The sequence below is a fragment of the Haemaphysalis longicornis genome, unplaced genomic scaffold (genome assembly GCF_048455015.1).
Source record: "Haemaphysalis longicornis isolate Haplotype H1 unplaced genomic scaffold, Haemaphysalis longicornis Haplotype H1 scaffold_7, whole genome shotgun sequence".
Lineage (NCBI taxonomy): Eukaryota > Metazoa > Arthropoda > Arachnida > Ixodida > Ixodidae > Haemaphysalis > Haemaphysalis longicornis.
In genome coordinates, this window is record NW_027526422.1 from 142,689,680 (window position 1) to 142,706,205 (window position 16,526).

A 16,526-nucleotide genomic window follows, 5' to 3' on the forward strand; every position below is an offset into this window, starting at 1 on the left:
GCATGTCAAGTTTGCTCTTCTTCAGCGCTTCCGGTTAACGGCCCCAGGATTCAATGAAAAATTTAGACAGGCGCAAGCAAAAGACGGTGAAACCGGAGTTCAGTTCCTTTCGCAGCGATAGGATACTTCAACCGGTGGATGGAGAAGGCCCAAGTACCAAATACGTACAAAGGCCTACGAGATAAAGTGATAGCCGAGCAACTTCTGAAGTGCTGTCACTGCAAACTTGTTACCTTGATAAAGGAAAGGAACTGCAAAACTGCGAGAGATATGGCGGAAACATGTGACCATTTTCTGGAGGCACTTTCAATGACTAACCTTGGCAAAGGAAGAGACGAGGAAAGGAAAGGAGTAGCTTCGAACCCAAGTACACCACCTGTACTAAAGGGCCCCACATGTTTTCTCTGCGGGAAAGTAGGACACCGTGCATCTGACTGCCGTGCATCGGGTAGGCGTGTGACTTACAACAAGTGTGGTAAAAATTGCCATAAAATCGAATAATGCCGCACTGCGGACTTGGTGACAACACAGGTTTCAGCTTGCACGCTAGCCAAACACCGCCGGCCGAAAGCAAGTATTTCAGAGCCTCTTGGAGGCTAAAAATTGATCGGCGCTAAAGCAGGGACGAGAGGAACACGTAACTCACAACACGGAGTTACGTGTTCCTCTCGTCCCTGTTTTAGCGCCGATTAATTTTTAGCAGTATGTACCAACTCGCCCGCATCAAGCTTTTGTTACTCTTGGAGGCCACAGCGAACTCGACCAGCTCGACAATGAGACCGCCTATACCAAGAAAAGGCAAGCACAATTTTTAGTCCACACTTTACCTGTGGTCATGGGAGAGCTGCAATGGAAACCAGAAACAGTATTACGAGTCTCAGGTACCAACACCGTTATTGTATGGCGAACCCTCGTGCCCGATATATGCGTTACCGGCGAAACGACAAATGCGCTGTTCCTGGACCACACGTCGCAAGGACTTGAAGAGGCATACAACTAGGTGGATACTTCATTCTTCTCGGGGGAAGTCCTAGCGAAGTGCATGCCAAACCCGCTCTACGACGTAGTGCTGGGCAACATCCCGGGAATCAGAGACCCGGGGAACCCAGATCTCAATTGGCAGCCGCGCACGTTGGAGACCACGGCTCAAAGCCCAAAAGTAGGAGCATCAGATGATGACGGGTACACACCCAAACCCAACGAATAGACTCTGGCTGTGGAGCGGACCGGACTACCGAAAGGTGAAACCGCAATAGCCGATGTCACCGAATCGGAGCTCAAGACACTACAGTGGCAAGACGCAATGCTGTAGGGGTGTTTTAAAAAACGAGGACAAAAATTCACGACCCGAAGCGGCAACAGTTATCACTTTATCGTAGACGACGGGTTGCTGTACCGGAAATAACTACTATCCTCCAGAAGGTCCTTCAAACAAGTCATTGTACCTCGTTCCTTGAGAATACCAGTTCTACAATTGGCTCACGAATGCCTCCCGGCTGGCCACCAATGTATTCGGAAGACTACCGACCGAATTCTTGAAGAGTTTTAGTGGCCGAATATGCATTCTGAGGGGAAATGATTTGTTAGATCATGCGACGTTTGCCAGCGTAAAACGCCCAACGGAAAAGTAGGTGTCGCAGCGCTGGGCAGTATGCCCATCATTAGCACACCATTCGAGAGAGTCGCTGTAGAATTTATAGGTCCGATCAGGCAAACCTCAGAAAAAGAAAACAAGTTCATTTTAACGGTGATTGACTTCGCTACACGGTACGCCGATGCCGTAGCCTTGCCCTGTATTGACAGCGTCTAAGTCGCGAAAGGATTACTAGAATTGTTTTCTGTAGACAGTCGGCCGAAGAAAATTGTTACTGACCGATGCACAAGTTTTACATCAGGACTCATGCAAGAAGTGAACCCACTTCTCGCAATGAAATATGCAGAAACAACTCCCTACCACGCGATGGGCAACGGCCTCGTCAAAAAATACAATGGAACCCTGAAGACCATGCTGCGCAGGACGTGCCATGAGAAACCAAGATCTTGGGATCGCTACCTGGCTCCTCTTCGTTTTTCGTACAGAGAGGTACCTCAATCCAGCGTGCGTTTGTCGCCGTTTGAATTGATTTACGGCCGACACGTCCGTGGCCCAAAGACTGTACTGAGGGAGCTATGGACCGACGATAAGATCGACGAACCGCCCCGCACCACCTACACCTACCTCATCAAGTTTCGCATGCGCCTTGAGGATACATGAACAGCAACACACAAAGAGCTGCAAAAAGCTGAAAGCTGCAAAAGCAGTTCTACGCCAGCTCACACCTAGCGACCGTGTCCTCGTATTGCTCCCCACTGAGGCGAACAAGCTAACAATGCAGTGGAAGGGGCCTTTCACCGTTCTACGCAAGCAACGTGAAGAAAAACATGAGGTTGACATTGGACACCAAAGTACCGTATACCATATCAATATGCTTGAAACGTTTGAGGATCGACAGGCGGAGTCTGCTTGTGTGGCTCCTGTCAGCAGACTCGAAGATGGAATCGATGGGGAAGAAATTCCATTCGTGGCCGTAAAACGAGAGCAGACGATCAAAGACGTATGCGTTTTGTCATAGTTGCCCCCAGAACATCCACAGGAGGTGCGACACCTCTGCGAAGAATATCAGGATATCTTCAGCGATATACCTGGCAAAACCTGCCTTGTTGAGTGTAGCCTAGACCTTACCAGCACAGCGCCTGTTTACGCATGGCAGTACCCAGTAGCTTTTGCACTCGAAGAGACCATCAAAGAGGAAGTACAAGAGATGCTGCGGTTGGGTGTAATCGAGAGGTTATGCTCCCCTACAATGCTCCTGTGCTCCCAGAAAGAAAACCAGACCAAACCATACGTACCCAGGTAGACTACCGCGAACTGGACAACCTGTTGCTTCCTGACAGTGAGCCGATCCCACGAATAGACGTTGTCTTGGTACAAGTAGTACAGAAGAAGGTATTTTCTAAATTGAATTTCATCAAAGGGTACTTGCAAGTACCAATGGCAGCCGAGAGAAAGGAGAAGACCGCTTTTTCGATCAAGTCTGGGTTATACGAGTTCAAATATATGCCTGTTGGCATAAAAGCAGCACCTGCTGTGTAGGCAAGGCTTATGAGAAAGGTTTTTGAGGGCGTTGAAAATGTCTTACACTACTTTGACGATGTCCTTGTGGCGACATAAACTGAGACTGAGCACGTCAAAGCGCTACGGACAGGTTCCGAACGAATACGTAAGGCCTACTTAACCGTTAAACCCAAAAAATACGAAATAGGCCAGACGACGGTAGCTTTCCTACGACATAGGATTGGAGACTGGAACGTACAACACATGGATGAGACCCTTGAAAAGATTATTCGTCTAAAACAACCCCAAACGAACGAGATTCAATCTTTTTGCGGATTGACAGGTTATTACCGTGAACTCATCCCCAATTATGCCCAAATAGCAAAGCCTTTACCGGACCTGACACGAAAAAAAATCGAACAACGTCATTTAATGAACTGAGGAAACTGAAGAAGCATTCTGCACCTTCCAAGTTACGTTATCATCAGCCCGGATTCTTCGTGCACCGAATATACAAAAGAGTGTGCTTCGGAAAGCTGCGTCGGACAAAAGCGTCGCCGCAGTCCTCTTTCAAGAGAGCTCTGGGCAGCAGCATCCGGTATCGTATGTAAGCAGAGTCCTATCACCACAAGAAAGAAAATATTCAACAGTTGAACGGGAATGCTTGGGACTCGTGTGGGACATTCGAAAGTATCACATCTATCTATGTGGGGAAGAGTTCACCCTCCAAACTGACCACCAGCCATTTTAGTACTTGCAAACCGCCAAACACATTAACAACCGTGTGCTTCAGTGGAGTTTATTCCTGCAAGAGTACTCATTCAGAGTCCAGTACATCCAGTGAAGAGAAAACGTCGGTGCAGAGTTTCTCAGCCATGTGTAGCGCCTTTTACCAGGACATCAGCGACCATGTGTGAGTGCTTTTTTGTCTTCTCGGATATAACTGCTATATTTTTCTTTTAATTTTATTTTTTGAAAGTATGCGTGCTCCCACCGATCCAACTATCTTGTTTGGGAGTACTGTAATGAAACCCGTGGACATGGCACCGAAGACATGAGGGAGCAGCGGCGACAAAAAAAACCACCAGACAAAGAAAAAGAACAAGGACATAGCGCATAGGAAAAAAAGGCACTGAAGAGGAGAAAGAAAAATAGATCGGTCGTGGAATTCCGCTCCCCGTAGGACGCCTGGTTCGAGGGAGGAAACCACTGCGGTAGTGGGCGGACTGCCAGTGTACACGGCCGACGCCACTACCATTCACCAGGGACAGCCTGCCCGAATGGGGTATCAACAAAGTCCTCTGTGTCTGGACTTCAGGCGCTCAAAGCACCATCGCTGCTGCCGGCTGCTGCTGTTCCGCCGCAGCTTCGCTGCCTCATCTTGGTCGTCGCTCCCATCACCCGTGAAATCCGGGCCCTTCCGCCAGAACTGTAAGACTTGTGGTTTCCTCATCTATGATTTTCATGTCGTATAAACCATTTGACACGTACCACCCTGCTCCGTCTCATTTGGAAGATCTCATGACACCCTGACGGATAGGTCGGCAGTCTACAACGCCAAAGGAGGCATAGGGGTGTTAGGCTTTTTTTTACTACGGTTAGTGAAGTTAGCATTTTTTTAATAAACGTAAGAAAGAAAAAAACACGCACCCAGAGTGGGGACCGAACCCACACATTTCGATTTGACCTTGAATGTCTTACCAAATCGGCTATCTGGGCGACTGTTTTCTCCTTCACTTTCTAGGGTATTTATATTTACTAAAACTGTATCTGACGCTTGAGGGTGGTAGCCAGCGCCACTCTGACTACACGGATAGATGGGGACTTTCTTTTCAACCCCTGGGACTTGACTCGAACATCTACAGCCAGTCATGAACGGACTACTGGCAGAAAATCCTCCTATGTTACCTTGGCATCAAGGCTGCCAGAACCGAGACCCTCGCTAGGGTTTCGCAGAATAGTATAGTTAGAAAATGAGGGGCTTGTTGAAGATACACAGAAAGATAGGTCGGCCGTGTACAACGCCAGTCTAGCATATACACAACGTCCTTAGTCAGAAATAAAAATTTACTGAACAGACGCACTTGACAGCTCGTAAATTTAACATCCGAGAACCGTTCGCAGAAAGAAAAGAGCGCCAAGTCAGGCCAACAAAACAGAGGAATGTGCTTCGTCACGGAAACTCTTTGCCTGTTTAGAAAACTGATACGTCTATTTTTTCATCCTCGGCAAGCCCCCAAAGCGTTCCCGACCAAAGCACTTCGCAGCTCTGTGATTTCTCTATATTACATCTTTCCGACATTCCATTAACCGATGGTGAACAACGTGTATTACCAGGGGCCTGTTTTCGTCCTCCAAACGCAGGCTAGAGGAGTTTGTACTGTATAAGTATCTAAAAAACCAATTTAGGGCAATTAGCCTGAACTTATACTACAATGGCAGATCAGAAGACCCCAACCCAGACACTACGCTGCTTTAACAACGCCATTCGATCAGCCGCCCCCCCCCCCCAAAAAAAAAGATAAACGCTAAGATATGTACCTAAACGCCGTGCAATGTGACATTCACTCAGAATATAGGAATCGGTGACCGCACCAAACAATCTATCACAGAAAGAGAAGGCATCAAACGTTTGAAGCGGGTTATCCGAGATATTCTTCTATCACACCAACAAAGGTGGCAGGATTGTCATTGCGAATAAACAGGACTACATTACTGTAACAGAAAGACAGCTCAGCGATTCTTCCTTCTACAGGCTAAGCGACACCGATCACATTCGTTATTTTAAGAACAAGGTAAGCCAGACGTTAATGGCGCTCGTCTAAGACGAAATATTTAGCGAAAAAACTGCTGCATAACTTGGTGCTTTGAGTCCTTCTCAAAGAAAGTTTTATATGCTGTCAGTTTTACATAAACGGGGAATCTGGACAGGTCCATCGTTTCCGGTGTAAGGAGTGTAGTGGAAACTATCCCCAGACTATTGGAAAGACTAATCAAAGACACTCCACCCAAACAAGCCTCTTCTATCAATAGTTCACACCCGTTCCTGGCTGATAATATGTATCTAGTTACAGTGGAAGAGAGCCGGCTAGTAACTATCCGCGTGTCACCACTTTATAGAAATATTCCACACTTGGACTGCATGAGATTATTCCTCCTGGCATACGATAAATCTTCAAAACTCAATCAAATTGATTATTAAACTCTGTGATCTTCTAAAGATTGTGTTGAAGTGAAAGAGCTTCGGGTTCAACCAAAGACAGCTAGTTTCAAATCAAAGGAACCTGGTTACAAACAAGAATAGGACTCAACCACGCTAATATTTGCATGGACACGTCATACACCTACTTTCAAATTGCACCTCTTCTCCTCTTTTTTATTGAAGGTTCACAGACGAACTTTTTTTCATTTGATGCCACGTAAATTACGATCTTAAAGACGTCATCGCCGCTTACAACAACCCTGACAAGAACGTTTCATTCCTCTATTCACAATCGATATCTACCATTGCTTTCTGGATGTTTCAGTAAACATGTCGAACGAGAAGCTTGTCACCCAAGTGTAAAGGGAGCCAATTCACCTACAGCAATACTGGCATTTTAAAAGCAGCTCCATCAAATACTGTCAACTCGGAGTACCATACACCCAGCATGCATTTTAGGAGTATATTGTCACGAAGAAAAGGACGACGCAGTTGTCTTGAAGGAGAAACAAGTTTATTGGAGCGAACTTGTGCTCCCCTAACAACTCAAAAGAATACAAGGGCGGCGAAGCAGCGTTCAACAAACTGACTTGCGTCGGCGAGCGTCGCAGAATCGAATGCCGCGGCGTCTGCTGTGCATGCTTTTATCTTTTGGCGCGAGAATTTCTGGAACCGTCGATTCACATCCAGAACATTGTAGATCACAGAAGATTATTCTGGGCTAGCAGCGTTAGGGTGAAACACTCTGCTTATCTGAATGAGAAAGCCCGTGCGGCATAACAATAAAGAATGGAACACGCGCTTCGCATGGGGCACAGATAACAGAGCCGTGCGCGGCCGGGCATTTAAAACAAACAATAAATAAACAAACCAGTACATGGTTCGCGGCAATATGCTCCGACCCGGATAATTTCGCTTGTAGAGGTCAAACACTAAGTAATGACCTCAGAAAACCGCACTGGATGTAGTGAGTACTTTATTATTAGTAAGAAATATGAAAAAAAACTGGACACGCGCCACCTGATTAACAACGAAAAAATTGAATCCTTCGAACACTACCGAACACTGTCAAAAACTACTCTAACATCAATCTAACACTACCCCCAACCGAACACGAACACTAACATCATTCTACTTCTTCGGCACCTTCTCCTCGCATAAACAGCGTACTTTCCAAGCACCACAACAATGTTTGGCAAAACAACAGGTTGCGATTTGTTTCCCCTGGCCCTCGTCGCATCGTGTACAGACGTGCGAGGTGTTTTAAAGATAAGTTAACGTCATCAAAACAGAATATCCCCAAGTTGACAGTCAGCGCACCCTACAACAAGCCAATATCCGAAATGCGCCCAATGATGAGTAAGGCGTCTTTCACCTGCAACACCATGTCTTCCTTATCTTTCCTGGTAAGTGGAGACATAAAACGCGATGGCGCGAACAACGTCTACCTTATTGAATGCACCATATTCCTTGTCCGGTACGTTGGTCGAGTTGCGAATTCGCTTAGGAGGAAAATTACAACCACCGAGCACACATACAATCCCCACCCCTCTTCGCCTCTCTAAAAATGTAAATAATATTGGGCACTCATTCCATCGATTCACAGCCATGGCGCTTGAGTTTAATTTTAAAACAAGTTATTACCATTAAACGCGAAAATTGTGCAATATATAAAAATTCAACAATGTCTTGAGAAATCACAGGCCAGCGATCTTCCTTGTCAAGTCATATACCAGAGAATGCGGATGCTTCGAGCAACTGGGTAACTGTTTTTTGTGTAGTTGCTGAGTCCCATAACTAAGAATGTACACTTTATGCACTTTTGCAGCCATTTTATCTTGTTATAGTGCGTAACGTTGCCCTGGAAGAAAAATGTATGGTTTGTGAGCAGTTGCTGCTTGCTTTAAAAACGAATGTACATAAAATGCACCAATGTGCCCTCTTCGATCTTGTGGAACTGAACAATTGCTGTGGCTTAACACGCACCCGTTTCTTATTAATGAGGATAGTCTTTCTTTAGGTAATACAACGCGAACATTGTGGTCTGTCTGTCTTGAACGGATAAATTTGTTATAAAACAATTCTGGTATCAATGACACAACGTAACACCCAGAAACAATTAAACAAGTGCAGCACCTGTTGCTGCAAAACTAATAGACCCCGAAGGCTGCCAGTTACAGACTCTTACAGAAACTCACAAACAGCTTCAAGTTGATTGTCGACAAAAGATAACCACACAAACAATTTAAAGTTGCTTACAACCCAAAGAATATTATGCGAGGAAAACAAGCATACAAAAACAATCGATTCAAGAATGCAGCAATATACAGAACAAAGTTGGTGTTAATGTCACAACAAGTCTTTAGCACACTAACACACAATTCTAACACCAAAACGAACTGTTACAACGAAAAACCCTAAGGAAAGAGTTCTGGAAAATTTGCATGAATAATAACCATTTCGTTTGAAACCCCAATAAACCGGGTAGACCAATGTCGGAGAAACGCTTCCTCACCCAAGAGGGCCAACTCGCCTTCCAGAAAGGTGACAAGGTGTTGTCTGAAAAAGGAAAGCAAGGGCCACTGCATTCGCAGCCTGCAAATCTGTGCAACAGGCCTGCAGCGATTACGCCACAGTACATAATAGCCAATTACTACGATTAGTTTGATAGAAAAGGGCCAGGGCACTCTTCTCTCAGTTGATACCGTGCAAGTCCCAAACTAGGAGCGACATGATCTATGATGCGGCAAAAGCAACGCGCGACAGTGCAGCTTGAGAATGTGTGTGCCGTGGATTCTGGTTGACCGCAGTTGGGACAGGAAGAGTTCTGTGTTACTCCCCAGCAAAATAATCTCTCTTTTGATGGAATAATTTGGCATGCTTTTTTGCCACTGGATGTTTTTGGCGTACTCTGGCAGCCTGCCTGAAGTTAGCTGTAACGAGGGAAACTCTGGTGGATCCACATGCCTCCCAGGCCCACGGTCACTATTTTTTCACACAGCCTGCCAGGTTGTTCACTCATAAAATGTAGATCAGAATCCAGTGCACGAATTTTCTTATCTAAAGTAATGACGGCCTTGAAGAGTCTCGACGGGATAGTTGCACTGGGCTGTAGGTTGCTGGCCATAGTTGGACAAAGAACCCGTCTAGAAGGGCCCACAAAGTAGATGATCAAAGTTCTGCCGGGAGCGTCTACGTCACGGCGATGTCTGTCTCTTGATTCGGCGCACTGGCCAAAGTTAACGCAGATACTAAACAATTGTTCTATATACCCACAGCCAAATCTAAACGTCTAAGACTGGTAGCAATGTTTATACTTCTGCACGTTGTTGATCCTAAACAAAATATTAACGCATACCTGAGGCAAGACTTCAATACATAAGTGATATTCGCAGTGACACTTTATTCAAAATACACAAATGGTTCATTTATGGATATCCGTCCCGAAAAATACAGAACAATCAAATGGCAAGAGTAACGAAACGTTCTAATATAGGTTTCACACTCCGCTTGGAACACGCGTGGATCACGGTGCAACAATTCGCGCGCGTCACACGGGGCCCACGGAGTGGAGCAGTGGAACGCGGTAAATTTAAATTGACTTGAGCAAACCTCGAGTGCGCTTAGCTTGGGAGGAGTGACACGGGAGAGGAACAGCAAGAGAGGAGAGCGGGATGAGACGGGTGGCATTTACTTGGCGGCGGCGCCAGGCGCAGTTCACGTGTCGCCAGCATTTGCAACGAAGTTTGCAGATCCGCGGCCAATTTCTGTTCTTTTTTCTACTTCTGGTTTTTTCTGCCCCCATTTCTTTTTTGTTGTTTATTCCTTGATCGACGCAAAGGCACGTGATCATCCGCAAATTCAAACGCATATGATGCAGCAGATGTGCAAATCCAAAGGCGTATGATGCAAACGCATATAACTTTCCAGTTCCACATGTGGCCTGTTTCTGCCTGTCTCTGTCTTTTATACTTGATGTTGGGTTGCGCCCACTTTGCTTTCGCCTCGTGGACATCTGTTACATGGACTTCGCCGTGTTGCTTCATGCGATATGAATTAGGGCTTTGGACTCTTAAAACTTCTTTCATCTCCGCATTCCCCCGTTAGGTTTCTCGATTGCCTCCCGCTTTCTTTTAAAGTAAAACTTTGCTACTTTCGTCCAGCGGTTTCGCGAAGGATGCGCAAGTTAATATTTTGACCGGAGACACACCCCCGGCGACACACCCCTCAAAGCGCATCGCATCATTCGATGGGCCCGCTGTCGCGGCTGCGCACGAGGCCCCGTGTTTCGGTCGTTCTGCTCCTATCGCTCCCGGGAGCGGCCGCTCAGGTGATCGGCAGCCGACCAAACCTGCAGCCTAACACCAGAGTCCTTTAATGTTTCTCTGGTCATGAAACTCCCGGCCAGGTTTCGTACGGGGACAAAGGCTACCACGAGGGGCGCCACCGCAGATCGGAGGGCATCGGGCGGCCGCCGCTGCTCTGTAGTCAGACCGGCAGGCAGGAACGCAGCAGCAGCATGCCCGTTCGCAACAATGTTTTTCCCCACTCACAAAACGACAAGTCCATTTGAGCGGCCCATGACACGTAAAGCGAAAGCGCACTGTTGATAAAGGGGCGAGCGTCTGTTTTATCTTACTCCGTGGTCCGTTTCCTGCCAAACGCGTTCTGACCACGCCCCCGGCTGCCCTCCGGTCAACACCAGCGCCGCGGCGCGCCAGCGTACGAAGCTCTCCCATAGCGTGAAGGGGATGTTTCACGACCAGAAAGGCATTAAAGGACTCTGCTAACACTCATACGCCGCTTTGTCGTCTCGGGTTATGTGACTCGTCTTGCGCCGCGTTCGCCGTGAAAGAAGCACCCCGTTCGCGAGACCGAAAGCGAGCCCAGGCCTCCTTCTGAGACCATTACACAGGATCAAGCGGCTTTGAGCCGAGGTCGGCAATACAGCTATATCAAAGTGAAACAAGCGAAACCAGGATTAAATCAGACTAAGCCAAGCCTATGCTTTGCATATCGAAAGTTAGCTGATGTACCGCGCAACCATTTTTTTTGTTATTTTTGTCCATCTTACACTTCTCGAATTGCCCTAACCGCTCTTTTTGTGTGATCTTTTGTATAAGTAGTATCTTCGAAATCCCGGTACCCTAATATCTCCGCGAGGCCGCAATGTTTTTTCTAAAGAAAGCTTCAGGTGACGGTACCTGGTGGCCACTACCTGAAACAGATCATTGCACGCCCACGCGAAATTAGAGACCCACTACTCAGATTCGCAAGCTTCCACTTTCACGTCGTGTCCCCAGCAACACGCAACACTTTCCTGCTATCTTCAAACTGTGCCTTTCATGCATGCGATGGTATTATTTTCTAGTCGTCAGAATTTGTGTTGCATAAACGGGGACGGGCGCTTGAGAAGAACATTTAGACAGAGGCAAACATTCATCAAAACAAGATGAGTTAACGATATGGACGTTACAATAACAAACAAAATGCGATAATGAACTATATCCTATGAACACAATGTTCGGATAGGGCAGGAAATAAGTATTATGAGTTCTCAGTTCGTATTAAACGCATGCCGCTAATGAACGAAACGTATCACGTGGTCTGGTGCACTCGATTGTGAGGCGTTAAAAAACCGTGCGAGTCTATAAATAAGTGTGCTCCTACGTACGTGTATTGCTAAGCAGAAATATAATGAACGAGTGATTCTAGTAGAGCACTCATCAATGCGACAGTCGTTCTGGTGATTTCTTTTTGAGTGCTTCAAGCAGTTTACAGCGACAGATAATGTGTGCTTGTATTCTTGTTATACAAGGATAAAAAAAGACAGTGGTGCGAAATCAGTCGTTATCTATAAGCGGAAATGAACGTACACCCTCCCCCATAACGCATGCAGTGCTTCACCAAATCAGCAATTAGGGCGTTTAGTCTCCATACACTTCGGCGAGAGCTTACACGTAGAGAAGTTAAGAAAGCGTTCAATTATCAACTCCCTTAGACCATCGCAGGGAACACTGAATGTCGTACTTTGCAACCACCACGTAAGCGTTTCTCGCGTGCGGTGTTATCCAATGAAATTCCGCACTTCCGTGGCCATAATCGCCGTAGTGCATTGCATAAGAAATAGAGAAGTACGAATCCATAAAGACACATATCAATATTTTTTAGTTTTTGTTGTTATTGCCATTAGGATGCTTTAAACTATACACATCGACGAATCATGCCATATTGGCGTATTGTGGTTCGGAAATACAGAAAAGAATGCCGACAGTTCATTGAAATTCATTTTAAAAAAGATTGATGTATTTACCATGGTTAAGAAGAATATATACAACGCGGTGGCTTCTTTTGTACTTTATTCAAGTTTTCTACACAGAAAATAAATTTTACTTCTTTTGAAATATGAAAGATAATTGTAGCTAAAAATACGGAGGTATTGTTTAACGTTTATTAAAATGTAGAAAAAACACCTGGGGGTCTCCTGCTCGCGCAAGAGACCCCCTTAACTTAAGGTTCACAACGGGTTTGGGTTGGAAATAGCAAAGAAAAATTAGTTGGTTGGGATATGAAATGCAGGAGAGTGTCCCACATTGCCGTGGCTAAATTAGGTGGGTAGGAGAGACGCAGGAGACCTTTTAAGAAATTTGATCGTAAGTTAGCTGGAAGAGTGTCTAGGAGAATCTGTTTTTCAGTTTGAAATCGAGAGCATGTCGAAATTTCAATTCTAAATATTTATTAAACATGGTTCGGACCAAACGTTCGCAGAGGACAACATTTTTACATATTTCTATGGCACTTCTAGACCCCAGGACGTAACGCACACCTTTATGCATTGTCTAGGTACATCGAGAGAGTTGCAAAATATGTTTAAAAGCATTATTAGCAATAAGATATAAATAATAAAGTACTTCGTTTTAAAAGGCACCTAGTTCAGCTATTCGTTTTTTTTTTTCAAATTCAACTTTCTATACCCAACCATTTACATTATAGGGGATGAGTGGCATGTCTGGATTGTCAGTGAGCGCAACGGCGATTATTCGTACAGCTTGAACTTATTTTTATGCTACTACTGTGTGCCCTTACATAAATTGCTGCGCCTATATAAAACGCTAGCTCTTCCAGCAACGCAATGCATTTTACCCCATTAGTCGTGCCCAAACCAACACGTAATACTTCGGAGCTAGCGAAGCGCTGCAGTGTTGTACTCAGTCACGTTTTACCTTGAAGTTTTTTGTGTTGCACGCAAGCCAAAGTCGTCGCTCAAGAGCGTTTTCTGCACAGAATAACGAATGCTTCAATGTTGAGTTTGCACCTGATGTGGCCAAATGGGTGTATGTTGACAACCTTCCCGCAGCTAACATAGAATTGTTCCGATACTAGCAGGTAGTGTTACAGCCTTTATCCCCGAACATGGAGTTTCATTTCAATGCACTGCGCTGTGCTTCTGTTTTAGAGTAAACACATAGTGTCAAAAACCTTCACATGAATACCATGTCACTCAGTTTTCTTTTGTATAAATTGAATGATACATGGGACACTGTAGCTTTTTTATAAACTTTTTTCTGACGAAGAATTTTCTTGCAGATGAGTGGGACAACGGAACTGACGATGTGCGAGAAACATCGGACACCCAGCCTCCAGTAAAGGAGCGCCGCACAGCCATTTCAAGTCAAGCCAGGAAGCGCATCGTTACCTGGTCAGATACTTACATTGCCTGCGCCACAATTCCTAATTACGTCGCTCTCAAGAACAAGCACGAAGGTTCTTGGTTTCTATCGGCTGTCAGCGAGGTGTTTAGCGAGCACGCTTGCTCCAAGTCACTGACCAAACTGATGTTTGAAGTGCAAGAAAAGGTGATGCAGCGTTCTGCTCACGATGGAAGCAAGCAGACGCCAAGCATCACTATGTATGGATGGACGAAGGAACTATACTTTAACCCTGGCTTTGAAGTCTAGTGAATTTTTCTGGTAATGCCGCACTTTTATTTCGGGGTATGTGCACAATCCTCGGCTTGTACTCAAGGTGTACGACTGTATGTTTGTCTTTGTGTGGTTCTGATGCAAGGAAAAGGGCACGACTATATATGTACCCAGTGCACAATAATGAATTTATTGTAATAAAGGTGAGAGTTACGACTCTCGATATTTTGGCTTTTTTATTTGTATAACTAAAGCTTCATGCTTGTTCGTGTAGTCACGACCACTTCTACTTCGGTTTTCAAACCCATAGGCGCGCGGTAAAGCCTCTGTAAATCGAAAATGTGCGCAACTATCGCATATTGGTACCCAAATGATTGTTTCAGGCCCCAGTGATTTGTGACATGCTAGTATTGCACCCAGACCCCATCTTTAGCGGTGCTAACCACGAGCTTACGCTGTGCATCTTCATGGATTATTCCTGGCTGCACAGCGAGTACGTTGCTTTAGTTACCGCAAACACCCCTTTTATGCTAATTATTGGTTTGTACCATCTTTTCATAAGAGCCATGATTTGTTAGTGGGGTGAACATTTATTCGAAAGGAACTTTCTCATTGGTGTACAGCTGGATCAATCTTAGTATTTTTGACCACCCGCTCCTTCAATTGTTGCATGCGAAATGTATAGTATAACTGAACTACAAACGGGGCATACTTTTTGCTCCCACAATTTGTATTTTAGGTATCAGATCCTGCAGCCTGGCAACTGCCCGTATATACACAGTGAATATTCCATAAGTTGTTAGCGGGTCAAAAAAGTAAATTGTTTCATAAATATATGTTGTTCAACTGCTTTTTTCTTTTGTGAAAATCTCTTGCGTGTTGTGCCTTGCACCAATCTACGGTTCTGCAGTGCTGTTTTACTTCCACTGAAAGGCACCGCTAAAATAGTGCTAAAAATCACAGGTGCAGTGATCATACGTTGTGTTTTCCCAAAGTTATTCTATATGCGTATAGGTCCAACAGCCTACATTTTAGTATAAAATGCAAATTATTTATCATAGCTTAACTTATCACTGTGCTATTCATTTCCAGGCCTTACTATCCGTCAGGCTTATATATCCACGCGTTGATATGGTTGTTGCCCTGGCGTGACCATTTTTACTACCGGTGATTTTCATTCTTTGTTATTACACTTATTGATTTTGCAATGGCTTTTTTTTTGTTTCTGCGTTGTTTTCGCTATTTGCCGCGGCCATTTTGAAATTACCATTATAGATATTCCCTGTAGGTATCCCATACTCATGAACACTCAGTAGAGATTCAAAAAGCTACAGACTGTGAGGCGTGAAAATCTTTCTTTGTCGATTCCTGATTGTGTAGATGAGAGTTGGTTCCCACGCCAGTATATTCTCGATGTCTACTTCTCGTATTCTTTTTACACTTGAGTGACATACGACCACTGCCGCGTACTTGGTCTTCTAGCGTTCATTTTGTTAGAAAGGAACACCGGATGTTTCGCTAGGCTTGCCGTCCCATCTTTCTTACTGAATAATACTGTACGACTCTAGACATCTACCCCGCATAACTTCTTAGGCTATACTTACTGCAATTGGCGGAATAACAGGTGCCTACGGCGAGTGGCGTATCAAACAATGTGCGTACTCTTACTCGTACCAATGTAAAAAAACATTTCCATCATTTAGCGGCGAGCTTCCCATCGCTCTTTTAATTTAAGTTCGCGCGCTCTCTGATTTTCACTATTGCCCATATAGCAGTTCTCTTTGCTTCTCAGCTATCGGTTTACCACCTGCTTCTTCAACCTCTCTACCCAGTTTAATAGAACGAAGGACATGTCAAGGGCAGTTAAGCACATTAAAATGAGGTGAGAGATAAAGAATTATTTTTGTGCTGTCAGTTACATCAGTTATTACTGCGCCCAGCGCGGTTATTTTTTCACAAGACAAATCAAAATTTCAGGCTTGTATTATATTATAGAGAATATTACACTAGTGCTTTTCTTGTTCATGGAAATATTTATTGTGCAGAAGTTCTTTTTGGGATGCAGATATTCGGCCTGTATTTCACGCCGGATAAGAGAGCAGAGTAGAGTAGAAAAGGCGTTTATTTGGGCAAAGCTACAGGCTTAGCATCCTCCGACGGATTAACCTCAATCCACCAGTACCCCTCGACCCACCTCTGGTCATGCCAAACGACGTACGTCAACTTCTAACGATCAGGACGATTCCTCTGAACATGCACCCAACCTTCCATTCGACCAAGCGACAAGCTAGAGCAAGACACCACAACA

General features: G+C 45.1%; 1 protein-coding gene across 1 annotated transcript in view; it reads left to right on the forward strand.

Annotated features, from left to right (window-relative positions):
• LOC144145246 (uncharacterized) overlaps positions 1-14,392 on the forward strand; it is a 329,859-nt gene extending 315,467 nt beyond the window's left edge. The window contains exon 20 of the mRNA XM_077676783.1: positions 13,884-14,392. Within this exon, the coding sequence (XP_077532909.1) occupies positions 13,884-14,254 (371 nt within the window). The 3' untranslated portion in view covers positions 14,255-14,392. The remainder of the gene's footprint in view (positions 1-13,883) is intronic.
• Positions 14,393-16,526: the final 2,134 nt, after the last annotated feature.